Raw genomic sequence first — 23,083 nt, 5'->3', positions numbered from 1 at the left:
CTTTTTTTCCTGGACCAGTAGGTGGAGGGGGCATTTGGGTTTGCTTTTCCACAGGGACTCCATTCAGAGGTTTCCTGCCAAATTTGCCCTAAACCAGGACAGAGGGGAATGCACCACCACATATCCTGATAAAACCTGGAAAGCTGATAACCCTCACAGGTGACTACAGACCTGTTTGCCCAACCTCAGGCATTACACTATTTTGAAGTAAAAGATTATATGGTAAACGCAAGAGGAATACAGTGCAACAACCAAGGTGCATTGGAGAGGTGAATGGAGGGATTTCTCTAAACCAAGGAAATGCAGTCTTTACTCATTTGGACCTCTAGGACAATATTTTGCATGGTGCTTTCATGTAAAGTTACTCCTTCTCCTGAAGGATAGGAGATTTAGGTTGAGGCTAAAAAAGGTGCATTTAGCTGCAGGCTAAGATGTGCTGGCAGAACAAGTTCTGTCCCTTGTGCTCTCCAATTACTCTGTTGGTCCATGCTACCGAGAGCAACTGCTGCACCGCTTAACAGAGCACAGAAATACAGGTACCGTGACCTTCATGTACTTCCAGTCTCACTCTTGGTCAGTTAATTAACTTTTTAAATTAGATTTTTATAATGCAAATAGTATTGCTGCTGTTTGCAGGAAATTTGCCTCACAGCTCTAGCCTTCACCTAATGCATAGTCAGGAATGGCCCAAAGGAATCATACTTTAATGTCATCTTTTCACAACTCAACAGTTTGCTAAATAATAACATATTTGTGAGGTTGGAATATATGACAGTGCATTAAAACCCCTTCACAATTGGTCTTCTTTAATACTGTTGCTACTACTACTATTAATAATAAAAATAATAATGTGAGGTGCATTACCTTCATTATACCAGTGTAAAAATAGGCAAAAATTTGGCTTTTCTACATTTGTTATAACTTGTGAAAAACAGTGAGGCCCATCTGATGCCTTAAATTGTTGTTTTATGACACTTGTTCTGCATACTTCCCAGGTTGCTTTTCTTAGGCAGGATGCTCCTAAAGCCTTTCTCTTCGTTAAGCAGCTGAGTGTTACAGGCAAAATGGTTCCATAGGTTTCTTTTCCCATTACACTTCGCCTTTCTGTGTGGAAGAAGTTTTTTCTATTGATTTTCATTTTTCAGTTATAGCATTTGGGTAAGGCTACAGCTTTTTGTTTGTTCAACTGCTTACTGGAATCTTATATCTAATTTCATGAACTCATTTTTCCTATTCAGAAATATTATACTTGAAAAATATAATCTTAAAAGCTGTTATGAGATGAGCATTATTTAATAGACTCATTTAGGTTTGTTTGCTGGTTGGTTGGCAAATTCGGTTTTTCTCCAAATCTGAGTAACACAATTCATGGAATATGCGTCACTTTATTTCATTTTATTCTTCCTTGTTGAATTCTTCTTCTAGGATCCACAATAAACAGATAATTTAGAAACTCAGCAGAACATTTGTCTCTGAGTTGTGTATTTTACATTGTATATAGAATTTAACTTCTCTTTAAACCTTTTACCTATGTCATAGTAAATGGTGTCTCCTACCATCTTCCTCTTCGTAGTCATTTTTTTGTAAAGCTTTCAGGACAAAGCCAAGTGAGCTAAAATTTTATCTGTTGCCAGATAAGCATTTTGTTTTTTAATTAGAAAAATACAGACCAGATGGCTATCAGACCCTGTGACAAGTGTGTGTATTTTAAATCAGTATTCCAAACAATAATTGAGGAAGCCCATTGATATGAAAGACTGTCAAAGTGCATCAACCTGGCAACACAAATTTAAGATTCAAGAGGACAACTTGATATTTTTGCTCAAAAAATAAAATGTTCTTTTGTCAGATTTGCAGCAAGCTAATAGCCTGCAAATTGTTGTCTTGAGCTGTGTCACTTTTCTTGTTGTCTTCTTAACAATTGCATTTGCAAACAAGGATGAGCTCATGTGTAAAGTGTGCCTCACAACTCATCCAAATATGAAGAGCTTACAGTCCTTTACAATTTTCTTTTGGACTGAGACGGGACTTTAATTTTGTGTGCCTTTTACTACTATAAGTGTCTAGCTTGTCAAAAATCTGCACTACAAACAAGTCATATTTCTATTATTCTATTTCCCATTTCATTAATGGGCATTAGTGTATTTGTAGATATTATGCCATTTGACCTAGCCTTTAGGAGAATGAGGGATTATCATGGCAGACATTATATCTGCTTAATTTATTTTTGGCCTTAGATTATTTGGCACATTGTGAAGTGTTAATTTTTGCACTAATTGAAGTGTGTAAGGAGATTCATGGGAACTTTAACCAAATCTTTAGAAATGTGACTTAACACTTGTCTGACAGTATGCAGCAGCTGTTCTGGATATTCTAGACTGTGCAAATGTCCAAGAGACTTGAAAGACTTAAAAGCTTGCATCAAAATAGTTGGGAAGGAAATGTGATTTAAGTGCTTTGGTTATAGGTTCTTGAAACCCACTCCAAACTCTCTGAACAGGAGTGATAACGAAGCTATAAAACCCTTTGTCTAGATTTTTGGACCCTGATACTCCAAATTTAAAAATGAACATGAATGCTCTTTGAAAACCATTTGCTCTGTTTTAGGGCTGGTTTTGGTATGTCACAATATCCTGCCCAGAGCTTTCTTGAGTATGTCACAATATCCTGTTTTCCACGTGGATGCATGTACTACAGACCTTCCCTGCCCAAACAGATCCTTTTGCTGTGGAAAACAGCAGCTAAGAAGTCTCATTAAAATATCTGGGGTCTACTGTGAATTTGTTTTGGGTTTTGGTTTTTGTTTTTTGTGGGTTGTTTTTTTTTTGTTTGTTTGTTTTGATTCAAAGGCAGACCATAAGACTTAAGAAAGGTCTTGGTACTCTTTTTGATAAAATGTAAAAGCTGTAATTGAGGTGTTCATTTCTCAGTATTGCTAAATAGGATATATAGTTAATACTTTTGGGGTGTATTTCAGATGTTCTGTGCTTAATACTTTAGGAAATGTATATGTTAAGGCAGTTTGGAATGCTTTTGGTTCAGTTGTGCCACTTCTCCAGTATGAAATTATTGAATTTTATTCAAAGACAGAAATCTAATGACAGTCATCACCTGATCTGTAAAAACACAAAGCTGCTCTGGTAATTACTAGTAGATGTTTTAAGACATGTAAAACTTAGATTCTTTTATGTAGCTGCCTTTTACCTGACAGCAAGATGATTTAATTTGTTTTGGTTTTTTTTTCTCTTCATATACCTTAAATTGCAATTATTCTAAACACCCAGAGAAAGTTAAATGCTTTACCCTCTTTCTTAATCGTATAATTGCATTAATTTCACAACTTGATTCTGAATAGGTAACTGGAAATTGCTTATATAGTGGTCTTCTATGCCTTCTAAATTCTAACACATTGTGAAATTTTAAAAAAACCTGGATAGTTTTTACCTTTGGGGAGGGGGAAGGGGTGGAAGGTAGGGGAAAGAGAGGAATTTTTGAGTGATTGAAATGATGAAAACCTCATTTAAAACAAATTAAGGAGTATTTTGCTGAACTGATTTATTTCTCTACAGCAGAACTTAGCTTAACCTTTTATTTCTCTTGCAAGAATGGGTTTGAGTGTAATTTAAACTGTCAAATGACATTTATCAAATGATGATTTTGCCCTGTAACAGGCAAATGTCTTCCACAAAATTGATTAGCTGCTGACCTCATCCACCCTTTTCAGACCCTTCAAGGTAGATTTCAAAGAGCTGTAAAATAATCACTTCACTTTCAGTTTATACTTCAGCACAAGGCGTTTACTGTCCTGGTAGCAATGCCACAGTGTGTTCCACATCTGGGAAGGAGAGGATGTAAATGCCTGCCCATAGCTCTGCCTGTCACCACTCAGACTGTTGGGCTTTAACCTAAGCCTCCACTCCTTACAAAATAGGAACAGCTTTGGAAATGGCTTTTTACAGGACAATAGAATTAATGAGATTAAGAAACTTTATCTTCTAGGTGATTGTGCTCTAGTGATCAGGAAAATGCTCTGTTTGGTAAGACCTGCAGGGTGTTCAGTATCAAGAAGGTGCTGGCAGAATGAGAAAAGTCTTCTAAATGTGAAATTTTATACCCCAAAGAGTTTTCCTCTGTTGTGGTGTTCTGCAGCCTTGTTTTGTAAGACCAATCCATTAGAAGCCCATAGGCTTGCTTTCATTACCATTAACCTACCAGTAAATTAATTAACTGTGTCATTGAGGAAGTCTGTGGCCTGTTCAAAATGGTAACTTTGTGTCTAAAACGAAAATATGGTTTGCTGGTTTTTTCTCTTCAGACGTCTGTGCAAGTTTCTTTGCCAAAGGAGAAGCTGTGATGCAGAAAGTAAAACTAAGAACATAAAAATTTCAGAACTGCTGGTGGTGTTAAAAGTTCAGTTCTATTTTTAGACCCCAATAATTTCTTTCTTCCGAAGTCTCTACCACTCCTGCTTCTTCCAGAATCAGTGTTTAAAAATACGCAGATTTGTGAAAAATACCCTTGACTTTCTCTTAGAGTAACAAACCAGTTGGAGCTTGTTTGTCTCAGCAGATCAGACTGCTGTGAATTGGGTTTCAGTACACAAAGAGAGCTGGGAGATAAACAGCTGAAAAGAAAGTAGCACTTCCACAACTTCTGCCACATCCAGCATCAGGAGCAGCAGGGATTTTCCTGTGTGTGAAACTGCCAAGAGCTGTAACTGCGACTGAGATGTTTTATCAGGCTGTTCTGTGTGAAAACATCTCATCCCTTCATAGTTTCAGCGAGTCTGGTGGGCTGATACGTTAAATTAAAATGAAACAGGATCTATGCTGTATACTAAAACTGCAACATTAAATGCAGAAACCCCCATAGAGTATGAAGGCTTTAAACAGGAAGAGTTTCAAAAGAAACTAGGCATCGCTAAGTAGTCTGAGTGTGATTTGTGATCTGTTGAGGATTAAATTTTGGACATTGTGCATGGCTTCTTTGAGCTTTTTATGGGGTTTTTTTGTTGTTGTTGTTGGTTGCTTGCTTGCTTGATTTGGGTTTTTAAATGAGTAATACCAGCTGTAATGTATTATGCAGGTTTCTTGCTGTAGCATTGTAGCAATAGGCATCACCTTGTATCTGTTGGAGAACAGGATTATTGTTCTGACTCTTCTGGCTAAACATGCAATATGTGCTGTAAATTGCCTTTATTATATGCTGTTTAAATATCTCATTGTCTGCTTTGCATACAAGCAATTTATTGCTGCTTATGTTCTGACAGAATGAAAACTAATGCTTAATTATGCATCGCCCTAGTAATGTGGTGTTTAGGGTGAATGTATCTGAATTAAATAAGGGCCATTAATAATGCCTAACAATTTATGATATATTCATTGCTTGATTTCAAATCATATAAATTAGAGAAGCTTATTTGAAATGTCACCAATATAAGATGGCTTTGTGGGAACACCTCTCTGTGTGCTAATTTCAAAATCATTACCAGCTGAGTCTTACTATTTATTCAATGTCCAGTAGGCTTTTATTATTCCCTTATTTGCAGTTTAATTACAACCTCTGTTTTCCTGACAGTGTGAATTCAATCCTAAACCTGCAGGAGCAAAATGAGTTGCAATCAGTCGTTTTTTTGCCTGAAAGCTGCTTTTTCTTTTGGCCCTCTCCCACCTCCCATGGCTGAGCCGCCACTCTGAGCCACATTTTTTTTTGCATGTGTGTTTAAAGGGGCAATGCCAGTTTAAGGCTTTTAATATTCTTGTGTCTTAAAGCTTGTAAGTTGTTGGGAGATGTTCCAAGTCACATAACCACCTGTGTTTATACTAATATCACAGAAGATGCTGAATTAATTACTTAAAGGGAGGCTTCTGGGTCACTTCTTAATATTGTGTGTGCATGAGTTTACAAATGTTATTAATACAGGAGGTATTTATATGTAATATGCATGGTTACTGTGCAGCTAAAAGTTTAGTCATTTATATTTAAAACAATACATTCTGTGAGGTTGCTTTATGGGATTTGAATTTTTTAAAGATACAGCCAGCATTGCATTTCAAAAAAGACAATCTGCAGCAAAATTTTGCTTTGGCAATAATAATTCAAGGCAATTAAAGGATTTAGGTTGCAAGATTAATAGAATTTTCCTTCTCAATATGATACACGTGCATTTATGATAGAGATGCTGTACATGTGGATTCTCAGAAGTAATTGCAGTTAAATGAATGTTTGATCCTGAGCCCTCAGTCCTCTGTCCAGTGAGCTCTTTTTGCTTCATGTATGCATTGCAATTATCTCTTGTGGGAAATTGTTTCTCGCTTATAATTTTATTGCATTCAAAAGCACTCCTTAGAGGAAAATGGGTATTTCTTATGTAATTATTACAGCTATTGTAACACAGTTTTTTGGCATAGTGAACTTCCATCCTCACACACACATCTCATTTGGTATTGCTAAGGGAGCTAACTGTATTTAATGGGTAACATGAAGAGAGGGGCGTAGTACTTGTCAAAGGTATCACATGCATCTTAACACATTTTCTGTTGTGCTTAACTTTTAAACACAGAAAAAGAAGCAAAATATTCATTTGAGATAAGTTGGAAGACTCCAAATGTTTTCTTTGCATTTCATATTTAATGTCTTTCAGATGCGACTGTTTCTTCACATGGTGATAGCCAGGTAGAGAATTGATCCCTCTGACCTTTCCCTTTTCTTTTAGCTTTTCAAGAGCTGTTTGGGGGGGTGTTTTGGATATTGTTTCTTCTCCCTCCCCCACACAATGTGGTTCCAGTTTCCATCAAGATCTAATGACACGGGTATTCCATTCTGTCTTGTGTGCATTTTCCAGTCTGGCCCCATCAAATCTATCCAAAAATTGCACAAAGAATCAGGCCTTGTACTTGAAAGGTTTAAATTAATTAATGGTCTGTGCTGCTGGGATATGCCATTACTCAGCTGGTGTGCTATACCAAAGGTCACTTCTACTGTGTATTCATCACTGCTTTTTTATTTTCCTACTCTGCTAGAGAGGAATTCCCAAAAATAATAGAGAAATTACTCTTACTTTACCTCAGATTTGGATGAATCCTAAAATTAAAAACAACAAACCCCCACCCAAAAACAACCAAAAAACCAAAGCAACCAACCAAGAACACCAACAAAAAAAATGCACCTTGAAAAATTCATCCCTCCTGAAAAAAATCAAAACTTCTGTTAGTGGGCATTTTTCTACTTGATTGGGGAATGGGGAGAGTGTACATTCACATCTTATAGGGAACTTCTTAGGAGAAGTATTCTGGAATTTTTTTCTTAAAATCAGAGAATCCCAAAAGTATTGGATATACAAGGGCTTTTTCATTCCACTATGTAGGTGTTGCTGGTAAGGCCTGCAGGCACAAGTAAAACTGTGACATTACATAGCACAAATTTAAATACCCACAGCATGAAAGCTAATCTACAGATATATGCAGAGAAAGTTTGTCAGCAAATTAAGAAAGCAGGTATGCATAAAAATTTGATCAATGCAGTTTTGATAATCTAAAATGCAAATTTGCAAGCAAACTTTGTTGTTGTAGATAGTTGAAAATGTTTCAATTCAGCATTTTTGACAGTATTCAGAGGGTGTTCTTGGGATCATTTTTGTCTGGAACATATATGCATGTATGTTTCTGCTACTCTTTGTTCAAGTGTGAAATTTGTGTGATCTGGCCATCTGAAGGTGATGGTAACTCTGTAAAACAAATTCAGGATTTCATATCTCTGTGTAATATATCTGCGTGTCCCTAGTTTTACTTGTGCAGCAGCTAGACTGGTTCTGTAGACTCGTGAACTGCCCTGTGGCTTCAGGGGGAGATTGATGTACGGCGATATCAGCTCCGGTAAAGAGCATGTATGCTGGATGTAGTGATTTTTCAGTCAGTGTTTTGTTATTTTATGTTGTATTTAATGAGGTGTCATCATGATTTATTAGGCTTGTACAGCTGTGTTTTCAAGAATTTATTGGAGTTTCTTCTTTCTCTCCCTTTGGAGTGGGGAAAGAACGTTCTCCCTACAACTACAAGGAGTAGAGTGCTTTGAGCTTATCCCAGACCTCTTTCCCTTTCCTTTCCCTGCTCTGCTTATAGCTGCCATGCTTCTATCTAGAACTTTTCAGGTCTTTCCAAAGAAGCATTCTGTAAAATGCAACAGATGTTAGCAGTTTTCATGTGAGCTGCAAGGATCTGAACGATAAAAATGAGACATAGCAGGGAACATTACTGGGGCTTTTAAGAATGGAAAGGTAAGGAGACCGCCTGACCTGCCTGCCCATGCTGGTTTCTTTCTTCTGCGTAAGAGCTAGAAGACTCTTCACTTTTCTCCTATTTTGTTTAACTTCAAGACTTCTGAAGGTCATACTTGGCAGGGAATGCATTTTTTTTCCTCCAGTATTTTTAACTTATAGCTGCTTCAGTGAAGGGTTCTCCAAAAGCCTCTCTTAAGCAGGGTAGCATTTACAGGCAATTAACATCTTCCTAGTTGGAAAACACTGGTGGATAAACAGTGCTAGGGAGCAGAGGAGCATACCTGTGCTGCTAAATCCAGCCCCAGTGTGCATTTCCATTCTTATAAAGCGGGTCTTCCCTCTAAACCTGTAGAAAACCCTGTAGAAAACTGCTGAGAAAAAAATGTGCTCTGTATGAGCAGAAAGGTTTGACTGGGTAAATTGAGATGCATGACGAGGGTGTAGAGTGCTGTAAAACCACGGCTAAAACGTGTGTCATGGGTATTTGGTGATTGTTGTTGTAATGGGTATCTCATTCCTGGTTTGGAAGGACCATTGCAAGCTTAACAATTCTGTCTTGTATTTATCATGTTTTAGTTAAGTAAAGTAAGGGTAGATTAATACATGCAGTGCTAAAAACATGCCTACGAACTAAGCTGTGGTGAAGTTGTCTACATTTTGTAATGGAGATGTGGTCAGAAGTAAGTTACAAATATAAGTGGAAAAATCCTAATCTGTAGAATACTGACAACGTTCATTTCAAAGCTAGAAAGAGTAGGTGGTATATAAATACATATAAATGTAAGAAAATAAGGAAAACTTTAGGACTTATGTGCATCTCTATTTCTAAGCAAAAACCTTATCTATGTAAATGGTTTGTCCAATGTGAACAATCAAAGAAATACCTGAATACTGTGACTTACAAAAACTCATCTGAGTTTTGCACTAGTGTGGGAAACAAACTTCTGCTTATTGAGCTGAAAGTGTATACATTCACATGGATGCAAAATTTCACTTTGTTTTCTATAAACAGTTCAAGACACAGGCGTGTAAGATGACTTCATAAGCTGCAGGGGTCAGTAGTCATTGGAAGTAAAGAACTTGAATTATCTTTGGAAAACACAGCTTGTCTGACAAAACAAGAACAATGTATTGGTACAGGAGACCATTTTGCTGGCATTGTCATTGACCTTCCATAAAAAGTACACTCCAGGTGTGCTTTAAAGCACTTTTTTATTTCTGAAACAGTCTAAATATGGAATGCTGTTTTTTCTCTTCTGAAGTGTCACTCTTGAGATTGCATTTGATCTCGAAAGAATAACACTGCTTCTACATTCTTCTGTTACCTGCATTCGCTCCTGGGATATATACACAGGAAATAGTTGACTTTCAGAATTAAAATATATTTGTAGCATCTTTGCAAAGACAGTAGCAACTAAATATTTTCTGTTTTCTCTAGATCAATGAACTGAGCCATGTTCAAATCCCTGTTATGTTGATGCCAGATGATTTCAAAGCGTACTCAAAGATAAAGGTGGACAATCACCTTTTCAACAAGTAAGTACAAGGAACAATTTTGTGTAGAAGTGGATAGTAGCAATGATATTTTTATGAAGTACTATGAACTCTGTTATTTTTCAGTGCATGGGACTGAAGTTTTGATGATTAAGTTAATCCTGAGATAAACATAACCATCTGTGCTGTTCTAAAAAGCAATAGCAAAGGCTGCTGGGTAGAATTTTTCCTCCATATGGTTTATTATTGCCTTATGAGTATCTTAGATATTGACGGTGATCCTTTCTTGGTGTGATTATTTATGGCTAATATAAGGATTTATTTGTGTATTTCTAAAAACATAACTTCATGTGCATGTACTCTTTATTAAGAGTAGTATTTGAATAAGAATGAGAATCTAAAGTCTATCTCAAATGTGATAATGTTCAGCTTTTTATTTTCCATAATACAAAATCATACCCATCATATAGAAGCTTCAAAATTATTATGGTAATTTCATGTAATATCTGTTGTCTCTTAAAAATAAAATGCCTCATGAGCAATATGTAACAGACATACAAAACTATTAATATTGGTTTGTGTATAACCTGAATTTTATTCAAGAATATATGTAGAAAACAAAAATTCTACTTTGAGACTTCTGCTGTGTGACAAAGGTCAAAATAACTTTTCTCTTGTATAAGTCTAAAATGAGCACTAGGATATTAAAATTTGTTCTGTATTGAATGAGTCAAATTTTCTTGAAGTTTTGGTACTATCAGTATTTTTTTATGTCACAGATAGTATAGTAATTCTTTATAAGCCAACCTAAGTTTTCACCTTTGAAGTAAGTTTAGGGCAGTGGGAAAGCATTCTTTTCTCTTAAGTCCATGTTTGAGAATTGTCAAAATACAGTTTGTGTTCATTTTTGTAGTTCCTTAGCTGCAACATAGATGTTATAGCAAGCAAATAAATATTCATTAAACATTGTGAAGAAAAACAAAATAACCCAATCTCATTGAAGAAGGAAAGCATTAGAAGAGAAGTTCTAAGAGGGTTGTTACCCTCAGCTTTCTATGAACAGTTTTGAAACAAAATTCTCTGGAGTTGCTTATTATATATGCACAGTAATGAAGTTGCATTGGTTTTATCTTCTTTCAGAGAAAACATGCCAAGTCATTTCAAATTTAAAGAATATTGTCCAATGGTTTTCCGTAATCTAAGAGAGAGATTTGGAATTGATGATCAAGACTTTCAGGTAAGTTCACTTTGAAAAAGCTGAGAGTGGTGAAATGCACATTTCTGTTTTACCTTTTGGCCTGTCCCAGCTGTCTTCTGGTTCCTGCCTGCCTTTCTGCCATCTTTAGTGAAAGATTCACATTTATTGAAGCTGCAGGGTAATACCTCTTGCAATAAGGAGGAAAAATAATGTCTGGACACTTCTGGCAAGAGATTCTATATTCAGCTGAGTCACTTAGATAAGAGTTGCTTCAGTGTTCTGTCTGTATGAGATGTGGTTTCTGAAATGACCACAGCCTTTGTTTTTTTCCCCCCTCTCGTGCTCTTTTTGGTTAGAGGAGTGTGACCTGTGAAGTGAGAGTCTCCTGATGAAGTGCCAGCTTCATCCTGCTTCATCAGGTCTCATTTTCCCGTTGTTAAGAGGATCGGGAAACAAATTGCTTGTGTAAAGCAGATACAGCAAAGTAAGAAATTGCTGTGGATTTGGCAGGGTTGTTCCATGCAGAGTTTCGTTCTGCCTTTGCAAAAGAAAGTCCTTGAACTCTGTTTCAGCCTGATTTGCCCGTTCTCACTGACAGTTCCCTTTTCCACTAACAGTTCCTAATGCACTGCATTTCAGTCACAGGGATAATTCCTTCTGCAGTCACACTACAAGATGTCCTGTCCTAAAGAACGCTTGCTGTGCAACCCAGTACTGCTTCCTCTCATATTCTTTTGCTTTTTTAAACTATTTTGATTTGAGCTGCAGTTATATTTATAATGTCACTAAGATATATTAAGAGAATGTTTAAGATATGGTTTTAATAGCAAAACAAATGGTACAAAATTCATTTGTACAATAACACTCCCATTCTTGCCAATGGAGCTAACTGAATGTTGCAGCCAAAATCTATGTCTGAGTCCTTCAACAATCCTTTTTACCAGTTTTCCCCTTTTCAGAATCAAACAATGTCTTAGAAATGCATAGGTGGGTTAAAATGTGCAGGGATGTAGACGGAGATTAGGTTTTGAATCTTAGTGTACAGCCACCAAAACCTTGCTAAGACACTTTGCCATTCAGTGGAGAAGAGGATTGTTGGTTTATTTTGGCAGAGCTGTCATGATGAAGTTCCATGATTTTTCATTATCCTATTTATGAAGAGCTGTTCAAAAGGAAATGCACTGGTACTGAGGCTGGCAGGTTTAACAGATATATCAAACTGCATTCCTGGTTCAGTTCTGCTAATGGACCAAGGAGGATCCTATTGCTTGAGAATTAAGTTGATCTGTTTATATGAAGATTTCATTTTTCTTGACAAAGGAGAAGGATGAGTGTCAAAGAAGGAAGACATGTGATTGCTCTTAAAATTGTGATGTCAACTCATGCTTGCCATCCTTAGAAGATGGGCTTTTGACATTACTAGATATAGGAAGGTAGAGTTCAGTAAATGTTAGAAGACTAAGATGCTATAGTGAATTAAAACTGGCAAACTTGGCATGATCAAAAATGCTGCATTCCACAGCACTGTGAAATGTTTCCATCTGCACTGCTTTTCTGCAACAGAAATTGCTGTTGTAACTATGTTATACTGCTGTTTGGATTTATTAATGATAACAATGATAAAACAGCATTTAAGAACTGTCACTGGATAAACTGTCCATATTTTCAGATTAAAACAAAAATACTTCTTTGTAGCTATGTGTTTTGGTAATGTAACCAATGAACAATCCAAAATAAGAACATGTAACTACATCCTGATTTTTGATACAGCAAAATTATGTATTAGAAAAACAGTCTCATGGGTTTTACTATTTAAAGCATATTTAGTGAAAAACAGAAGATAGTTAATATTACTTTTAACCTAAGGGAAGACAATGTCTGCCTTCCCTATTCCTTTTTTCCTCAGCCCAAGCAATTTATCACTCTAAATTCTTTTTCTAGTGGACTAATCTGATTAAAAAGAAAAGAAATTAAATGCTCTAAGTATTAATGTATTTTGAACTCACTTTCAAAATTAAATTATTTTTGCAGAACTAAACAAAAATATTTGTCTCCCCATGTGTAAAATAGGGATTATCCCTATTAAATGTAGAAGTTGCTTTCATTTTAATGTTACAGTCTCTGTGATTTAAAAAGGGAATCTAATTTGACAAAGGGAGTTTCACTATATATACTGTTCTCAGATAACTTTTGTCTTCAAGGAAGTTATTCCAGTTATTATTGATTAAAATTATTTTCTTATACTTGGAATTAAATCTGAAATTGAGAAATTATTTGCAGTGTAGAATTAAGGGAAATGTTATGGAAGAAATATCAAGTTACTTTCTCTGATAGTTTTTCTTACACAGTGATTTTCAGGAATGGAGTCCTAGTCAACTGTGAACAGTATAATTCCCATGATTGAGCCAGAAAGGATTGGTTTAGATAAATAAACCCAATTACCTTGTTCATTAGTCAGACACATCAGTCACAGTCTCAAGGAACATTCATTTTAAATGCCTTTGTTTTCAGAATGTTCTGCTGATATCCTTGATGAGTTCTTCCAGAGGGCAAATAGTCTTTCCTTATGAGTAAGCACTAAAAAAACAAAACCTACCTCATGAAAAAAAAATTGGTAGCATATGCTCTAAGTAGTGAACTATAGTAATTTTAATTCTTTACATTGCGTTTCTCATTTTGTAGTAATTTTGTGGACTACTTAGCACATAGAATTAGTTCACATGTGGAATAATTAATATATGGAACTTGTCTTACAGAGATCTCCTTTTGTCTCTGAAGAGAGATTTAAATCTCACAAAGTACATGGCTTGTTCTTACACGTAGTCTTGACTTCAGAGTCAGAGGAGTTCCTAAAATTGTGTATGGTTCATGCCTTACAGGAAGGCATTTCTAGTAATGGCAAATACAGTTCCTGAAATGATCTTTCCTTCCCATGACACAAACCAACTCCCTTTTTTGAGATGTTTATGGTAATCTGTCCTGCATCTGTCTGTATTTCATAGCTAATAAAGAGACATTTAGTACTGAACTGGGTTTGAAGTTTGGTGGAGATACATGTGTGGTTGCTAATACTGAGTGTGGATGTTTTTGTGATTAATGCTTTATAATGGACAGCAGCATAGAAAATATAGAATGAAGTTAGTGAAACCTTGAGTTTCATTCAAAGATGGCCAATACAAACTTGTTATGATAAATGAAGTCTTTAATCTAGGTTAAGAAACTTTGTTTTTATATTAAAAAAATTTAGAACAGTTACTGCATTAAATTGAAAACTGGTCTGGCTGTTCTTTTCTTAAAAGAGGGAACACAACTGATGATCAGTCAGTATGAATCAAAATTGCATTTGAATGATGGAAAAACTTTAAAACCATTTTAACCACTTACAAAGACTATAAATTATCAAAGGGAAAGGGACTGTTGTTTTGCTTTGTACTGTTGGATGTTACAAGAAAGTACATATGGATCTCTGATTGAAGATTACTTTTTTAAGTGTCAAAATAATTCCTAAAGCCAGAGCATTAAGTAATGACAGATTTTGCCTTGATAGGGTAAATTATGTATTTTTGTTAGTGTATTCTTGTTTAATTGAAAAAGAATCCTTCTGATATTCACAGGAGAATACTTGAATGCATTAACTGTTTCTAGTAGAAAAGAAAAAATTATTAGACAATCATTTAAATTTGTAAATGTATATTGTGAAGTCCCTCACTAAGCACTAAATTCATTTTAATTTCTGCATTCCCCCTCAGCTTTAGACACTGTAAAGGCTAGTCTACAGAAAGATTTCTACCCCCTCTACCCACCCCCCACCCCTGCCCAATTAATGGGATAGCTGGTTTTCTTCAGGGTTTCTTCTCAAGTCAGTTGACATACTTTGTTATCTTAGAAAATCCAAGAGCAGAGTTTTGCTAGAAGAATTATAGGGTTATCTTCTGTAAACTGCAAAATTATGAGAGATTAACAGACAGGCATCTCACCTAACACCCCCCAACAATCTGTAGAAAAATAGGATCTCCTACTGTTGCTCTGGGAAGGGAAACTTTTTTTACTCTGCTCCAACACATCTGTTCTTGCTTAAAGTTATTGCTGAATCTTACATCTGGATTCTGCTAGGCAAAAGAGGAAGACTGGGTTCTTGCCCAATAAAGTACAATTGCTCATACCAGAGGGCACCAGTGTCCCAGTGTACCTAATGAGCCTTCTACTGGGGATGAGGGAGAGCACAGCTGACTTCCCTTGAAGTTTTAGTGCTTGGTGTAATAGGAGACAGGCTCAGATCTGACTTTTCCTGCCTGCAGGAGCAGTTTGTAGTGATTCTCTGTACAAGACAAAGAATTAATAAAGAACTTATAGCAGATGAGCTGTAAGGTCTTTTTAATTTACCTATGCTTGATATTTCTCTAAGCATTTTTCCATATTAAAAAATGGAAGTTTACAATAATTAATGAGAATTCTTGCTTTTAAGCAATTTTCCTAATAACAAACCATACAAACATCAGTATTTTTAGCTTCTTCTGATAAGGCTGTTAGGGAGACTTTTCAATATCTCCCAGAGTTTTCTGTGCAGAAGGATTTGTAGACCAGACACATGACAAGGCATCAGGAAAACAGTGCAAATTCTAGGCTTGTTTTTTAGATGTCAGCCTTCAATATGATTTTCTTTTGAGGTATCTAAACTTCAGATCGTCAAAATTCTTACCACTCTCTAAATATTTTTCTTCATTTTACATGACTTATCCAGTCCTAAGACATCATCTTAAGAACTTAAAAAGTACTTTGCAATCCAGAATAAGTTTTTTCAGACGAATATTAATCAGAGCTCTCAGTTGGTGGATCTGCACTTAAATTCATGTTTTTATTTCTTGGCCCTTGTTTTGGGAAAGAACAAGCCACCTCTAGCATCCAACTGCGGACAGCAAGATAAGCAACAACTGTGTTAGGAGTTGTAGCTTATTCCTGAGACAATCTCTTCAATTAATTCCATAAAGTGCATTAAAAATTGTCCAAGCAAGAACTGCCTTGTAAAGAAAATACCAGTGCTAGTCATTTTATTTTAGCATGGTAAGTCTGACAGTGCATGAGAAGTTACTGGGCTCATTTGTCAGATGAGATGTAGCAGAGTATACATTTGTGGATCACAAATGGACATTAATACCGAGACATTCAGAACTGCAGATGTCTTGTTTGACATGAGTATAAGCAGTGGTGGTAGTAAAGTGTTGAACCAGCTGTAGTAACAAAACCTGTGCTGTTTGTAGACTTTCCAGCATGTAAAAAATGAAGTTTGTAATTTAAATCTAATGTTCTAAGATTTAGTGCTCTAAGTGTCAGCCCAAATAATAATTTAGGGTTGATGCAACTTAACCTTAGTACATATGGCAGCAGAAATTCTAACTCATGGTTTCTCTCAGTTTTCCCTAGAAAACATTTAATTTGCCTTGCTTTCAGCTGTTCCTTGCTTAAACTGAGTATCATTCACAACTGGGCATTCAAACTGGAAAACAGTAATTTAGCATGTGCTGGCAACATCAAAAGAACAAACTGATAGGTATTCCCCGAGTTCTTACAGACACAACTATTGAAAGGAAGGCATCAAGCCAAGCTTTGCAGGGCTAAAGGGAAAAGGCTCCCAGAAAAGAGCCCTAACTCTTTCCAAAGCAAATGCATGCCTTAAGCTGACAGCTCCAAACCCAGATCTATGGTCTCAATAGGATAACTTGATTTAGGAAAGACCCTCATGTTTTATTCATTAACTCTTATTCAGTGAAGTCAAGGAACCCATAACCTTTCTCCTGGAAGGATAGCTCAGTGCAAAAAAGAAAAAGTTTGTGTTTCTCCTTTCTCTGTCAAAGTTTTTCATGTCTTTCACCATAGTAATAACTGAATACAATTTTTTTTGTGAATGTTCATAGGTGTTTGGAGTGTGTACATCCACATCTTAATAAGATCATAGAAGGAGCTCCATATTTCTGATAGGTGCAGCACAGGACCAGTGGTGTCCTGTTTTCATCTTTTGGAGGTCCCATGACGTTTGCCATAGGTCTTTTAAGAGTCATGCTTATGACAAGATGACATGATGACAAGAAATGATCATGCAAAATTGTCCACGTATCTGGCAAAGGCAGGGGAGGTTACATCCCTGAACGTGCTTGTAGCATATGTTACTGGTAGGTCAGGTATGCTTTTCTCCGTGTCAGACTCCTTATACACCTTCCAGTGTCAGAGATCAGTGTTGCCTGGTCGTGATTCTGCAGTAGGGTTTCCGGATAAGCACCTGATTAATGGCAAGAATGCAGTGTCACCATACAAAATAGACCCAAAAGTCATCCCTACCTGTCACTTCTTGACAATGCAGATATCTCGGGGGTTGGTGCCTCTGTTGTTAAAAAAAACTGCAGTGCTTTGCCTTTCTTCCCTCTAAGTCACTGACAAAACACTGTCCTAAAAATCATCTCAGATGTGGGCTACTTGTTTCAAATTACAGCAAGTGACCTTGGAGCATCTATGTCATCTATGAGTTGTACGACACTGTCTCTCTGATGTCCTTCCTAATCAGTAATCCTGGTCTAATTTCCATACCCATGATTCCTGAGGTCATGTAAAAAAAGGGAAAAAAAAAGGTTGGGGTAAGCTCCAAGTTTGTCTTGTTGGAAGCTGTGCCTGGGCCAGAGAGCAGCATTGTGACTTCTGCTGCAGAAGAACAGCCAGACCATGTACATCATCCTCCAACAGCCATGAGCCACTGCCAGGCTTTCCCACTGACCTGTGATTTCAGTCATCACAGAGCATCATCTGTGCACTTGTTTTTGCCTATTTGTTCATGCAAAGCTTGCCCAGAGGCACTCTTAAATAGTCTGGGATGTGATCTGATTTGTCTTTAGGGTACATTGAGCTTGTGAAGCTCATTTTCATTTTCCACAGCTTTTGGATGAGATCACAGCACCAGAAACCATTGTTTGCCTTTGTCCAGACGTCATGAAATGAGGAAGATTTAAATCAATGAGAAGCTGTTAAGCCAGTCAGTTTGAAAGATTACTGTTCTTCTAAAGCTCTCTATGCTTTACCACCAGAATTTTCCTATTGCCCTTTTACTCTTTCTTAGGAAAAGCACTGACTCAATGGCAATTTTTATTAGGATCCTTTTTTAAATTAGTTACACAGAGTATTTGTATTACATCCAACACATAGTTCATGTGTTCAAAGTTTCTAAAATACAATCTTGTCTGCTGGAATAGCAGTTAGAAAACAATGACATTTACATTAGGCGTGCGAGAGATTAGAATGAGCTAATTAAATTGACCTTTAAATCTCTCCACCCTCTTGGAGACTGGGGCTAATCCTTGGCCTCCCACTGTGGAGATAAAAATTCATGCTGTGAACATTTTAAGCAAAGTGGGCAGAGGAAGAAGAGGCTCACCAGCAGTTTGTCTTTGAAGATGGGGGCAATACTTTGCCAGTTATAAATATAGCTTGCAGTTATAGTGTGATATGGGGGACAAGTTCTTCCTGTACTTCAGTGGCTTTGCTTGGTGTGTTTTCTTCACAAAAATAGTTTCAATTAGATAAAATAGCTCCAAACAAACTTAACTTGTTACTTCTGGAATTAATCAAAGCCTCTCTGGAAATTAGCGTACTTTTTGATATTTGCTATTGGTATAACTAACGTTATGAGTTGTATCATTATTGTTATTTCATTACAATAAGTTGCTATTTTTGTTGACCAGTGTGCAAGGTAAAAATAGACTTCCAAAGGATAAAGCATTAGGTAGTGTTTTAGCTGGCTTCTAAGGACTCGAGGATGCTTCTTTAAAAGTATTTGCCTTGATATTTTGTGTCTTGCATTTTAAAAATGCTAATTATTGCAGAGCTTTATAATAAAAAAAACCAAAAATTATATCAATAATGGATAATTAAATGACAACAGTCAAAATTTAATTGAGCAATTGATATTTCACGTAGTGAAATCTTGCAAACGATGCAAAATCCATTGAAATGTTGAAGCAGAATAAAGTCAAAGATTTTGTACAAAATCCATTTTGATCACCGGACATTCTGAGCCTGTCTAAATGAGATCCTTTTAATATAGTGAGATGAATACTTATATGATTAAAAAAGGAGTGCAGAACTACAGAGATGAGAGCTGTGTTCAGGGAGGTGGTAGCTCTGAGAAGGAACAACATTGCAAAGAGGACTAGAATTTAGCACTAGGGCGGCCTTCAGAGTAGAAGGAGTAACTGTACCCTAGGGTGGATAAATAGAAGGCATAAAAATAAGATCAGGAAGAGTTCTAACTTCTTTTTGACGTCTGTTTATCTTATACCTGAAGCTAAAACTATATATAGTTTTGATGATAGTAGTCTTTAAAAAAGGAAGTTGAAATTTGGATGTAGAAAAAATACTGGAAAAGTGTCAAAGGAATTTGGGGACATAAAGAATGCCATTGGGTTGGGAGTGACAGAGTCTGACCTGCTGAACTTGGAAAAATTACAGTTAAGAAGTAAGAAGTTGTCTTGGTTTAGAAAGACAGGTGTCTGCCAGGGAAAGCTGGAGCTTCCCTTGGAATGGAGAATGTAAACCCCCTCCCTCCAAATTATTATAATTTTGCAATTAAGGGGCTTTCAGGCAAAGATACAGGAATGGGAATAACAGTTATGTACTAGAAATACTAAATATACAAATATAATAGTAAAAAAAAACCAAACCCCGAGCAAACAAAAATAATCCTAGAAATACTGATAGAGTCAGAATATGACCTGACACTCTGTTGGTCGGGGTGTCAGAAGCAGTCCAAATAAATCCTCCTGGAGTGACAGATGTCATTCTGTTGGATTAGAGATCATCCTGTAGAAAAGGGTCCAGAGGTGGTGAGATGGGTCCAGTCTTCCTCTGGGAATCAGTGGAAACTGGCTCTCCTGGTGTTCTGAATTGCAGGTTTTATCCAGGTAGGAATGCTTGGCTCTTCCCGCTGGGTGGAGCATCTCACGATGGGATGATGTAATTTTATCAGTTATGTGGTGAGCCTTGATGGCTCATTAACAGCAGATATCCCCCTGGAGGGAGGATGGGTCGTGAAAGAGATAAGGAACAGTGCCCCACCTGGTTTTAACAGCTGGTGCATTAACAGAAGACACCTGCCCCCTCCCTCCTGGAGTTATGAGGAATGGGTTATACAAGAGATAAACACCTCCCCAGCCGGTTTAAACAGGTGGCAAATAGAACACACACTTTTGGTTACATATTGCAACCCAAGTCAGTAGCATGTGAATATCTTTGCAGAAAAAGAATACTAGGTATTTCAGGAGTAAAACAAATATGGATGACCAGAGATGGAAATAATTAAAATTCAAAATTAGACTCACCGTTCCAGCAACACAAATGGCTAAATACTAGAAAAACTGAAATGGTAAATCTTGGTCTTTTGAAGATAGAAAAAATCAGAACTGCCTTTCTGAAACTTATCTAATCCAAAAGCAGAGGTTGGAGTTCAGTTTAGGAAATGCTGGGTGAAATGAAGTAGCTTCTGATGGGAAGCAGTTCTGTTGAATTCTAGTTTATGAAATTTGTTGAAATCTTCAGAAGAACCTCCTGTGAATGTCAAAGAATTGTGGATCAGGCCCTAATAGCACCTATGGAAAAAACCCTTTTTCCTTACCTGATACATATTTATTGTAGGAAATAAAACTCTGTGGAGATTGCTGAGAGTTTGGGAAAGAGGATTGAGAGTGGGTCTATAATGAAATTAAACAACCTTGCAGGTAGTTTGCTAAAGAATATGCTGTTCTTGGTGACATGTAATCTAGGTGTGCTGATGAACTTTTTTTTCCTCAGAAACTCTCTGGGAAGTTAAGTGCTAGTAAATGATGTAGCTTTTTTGTAATTTATATATTTATATTTAAAGCTTTTTCTTTTTTTTTTTTTTTAACTTACTGTATCAAATTGATTCTGTGTATGGGACAAATTCTTTGTGATTGGTAGCTTCTCAGCACAGAAGATCAAATGAATATTTCTGGTTGCCTGCTAGTCAGTGCTGTATGGGTGGGGGTTTTTTTTATTATATTCATTTATGTAAGGGCACTTAAGCTTCCCACCAGTGACTTGTCAGAGGGAAGCTATTTGGGAAAGAAGGGAATGTATGGAGAAATTTATCTAGTAGAGGTATCTGTGAGCTTGGCATGTTAAATGTGTCTCCAATTGTATAAGTAATTACACAAGTAATTTAGTGTAGTCTTTAAGTGACCTCATGAAAGTATTCACACTTTAAAAGTACAAAACCTTTTCTTTCTCCTGAGACCAAAAAACCAGCAGGCACAAGATTAAAACTTCACAGATGAGAAGTGAATGGGAAATTGGCAGAACAGGCACACTCAGAGCAGGAGACTTGCAGTGAGTTGCTAAGTGAAGCTGTTAAGTGGAACAGGGTATGCGTGGCTGACAGATGTTTTAATTGTGCCAGAGATCCAAGGCACACTGTGGAAAAGTTGGAGAAGGCTGGGAAAATCTGAAGAGGACAGGGCAGTCTGACCCTTACTTCTTTGAATTTTGAGCTCACTAATGCTATTGTATAAGCAGCTGATTTTTATTAACTTAATGGGGCTAATACCTCCAACATTGTTCAGCTAGAGCCACGCTCTGCTGGCTCCTGGCACAGTAGGGAAGATCTGTGTCATAGCACTAAGTCATGGTAGAAGGGTTGTTAGAGCATCAAACCTGTGTCTCTTGGAAGGTAAGAGTTGGACATTATTTGTCTCCATCTGAAGGATATCCTCCCTGTTCTGGCTTTGTGGCTCATAGATCTGTCTGTGCTAAGTGAGGAGTGGCTCATTTCCCATCTGTTCATATTCCACTTAGTCTTCCCCTAATTAAGAAGCAGAGCCAGAGGGAATTCAATCTGGTATTTGCCATGATCTCTCTCCGTCTCTCCTTTCCCCCTCCCTCTACCCTGTTTATATTTTCCTTTTGGAAAAGGGAGATCCTTAAGTTTCATTATTTATTTATACCTAGTCCTAGAACTAGAGCCTCACTTCAGGAGATGCTGCTGCCAGGGACCCCAGTGGATCTCTCTTAAGCGAGCTTACTGCTGGATCCAAGCAGAGGAAAAGCCCTTCACTTCTGTCTTTTTAGACAATCAGCTCAATCAGCTTTGATTCCAAGGAAATTGTGCACAATTTCTACAATGCAACTTATCTTTCTTACTTTTTGTACAAATCATCACTCAAATTTATCTGTGTGTTTTGCCAAAAGCTGTCTGGGATTCCAGAAGCTACCTATTTTTTATCTCAAAACTGGATTCAACTGTAAGAGAAAAGTCTGTACAATGTGGCTAATAGTTGTCTGAACAACAGGGCAGTACAATTCAAATAAATGCGTATCTTTTGTCTGTCTAATGAGCACAACTGTATAACTTTATCTTTAGGCAGACAAAAATAAGAAAGTTCATTGACTTAAAAACTTGTGCAAGATAACTCCAGAGTAAGTTAAACTTATTAACTTACCTGGATATATCTAAAGTCTAACTTAAAAGTGATGTTTGATACCACATGTGGTGTCTCTGATATTTCTTATTAGTTACAGGTTTTCGAATATCTATGCTTCAAAATGGCTTAAGTGCAGGACCCTCTTGGCCATTTTGTGTCTAAACTTACAAAAGAAACATTTTCTAATAATGAATCTCTTCAATTCCAAAACATGAGCTAGTAACTTGTTAGTATTGGGCTCCATAAGATGCCTGAACAGTCTGAGCCTAACAGGTAAGTTAGCTTCACCTACATCAAAAGGGAAGAATCATAGTGGATTGAAAATGCCTTATAGTTTATAAATGCCTTTTTGAAGTCCCTAAAATCTCTTAAATTGATCCTTTCAGTGAAGCTGTTTCTTGATCATACTTGTTAATGATGATTTGCCAGTGCAAGCCAGTTCTTGTCATCTCTCTACTTGTTGTCAAGTAGAGATTCATTGTTGTCATCACCAGGTAACAGTAGATGTATTTTACTGAAGACTGATTTCTATCTATAAACAAGTATAATTAATATAGTTGAGAGACAGGGTATTTTGTAAGGTACCTGGAAGCTTTACTTTAGAAGAGATTTGAATTTTCTCTGTTCACAGAAGTGAGA

The 23,083-nt window shown here is 36.7% G+C and overlaps 1 protein-coding gene across 2 annotated transcripts in view; it reads left to right on the top strand.

The window, feature by feature from the left end:
* The window catches only part of PIP4K2A (phosphatidylinositol-5-phosphate 4-kinase type 2 alpha), a 111,461-nt gene that overhangs the window by 50,177 nt on the left and 38,201 nt on the right, over positions 1–23,083 (top strand). For both annotated transcript variants that reach the window (XM_063413710.1, XM_063413716.1), the window contains 2 exons: positions 9,717–9,814; positions 10,913–11,009. In XM_063413710.1, the coding sequence (XP_063269780.1) occupies positions 9,717–9,814; positions 10,913–11,009 (195 nt within the window). The remainder of the gene's footprint in view (positions 1–9,716; positions 9,815–10,912; positions 11,010–23,083) is intronic.

This window comes from Prinia subflava, chromosome 1 (genome assembly GCF_021018805.1).
Source record: "Prinia subflava isolate CZ2003 ecotype Zambia chromosome 1, Cam_Psub_1.2, whole genome shotgun sequence".
Lineage (NCBI taxonomy): Eukaryota > Metazoa > Chordata > Aves > Passeriformes > Cisticolidae > Prinia > Prinia subflava.
Note: the sequence above shows the minus strand (reverse complement) of the source record. Positions and strands in the feature narration are given on the sequence as shown.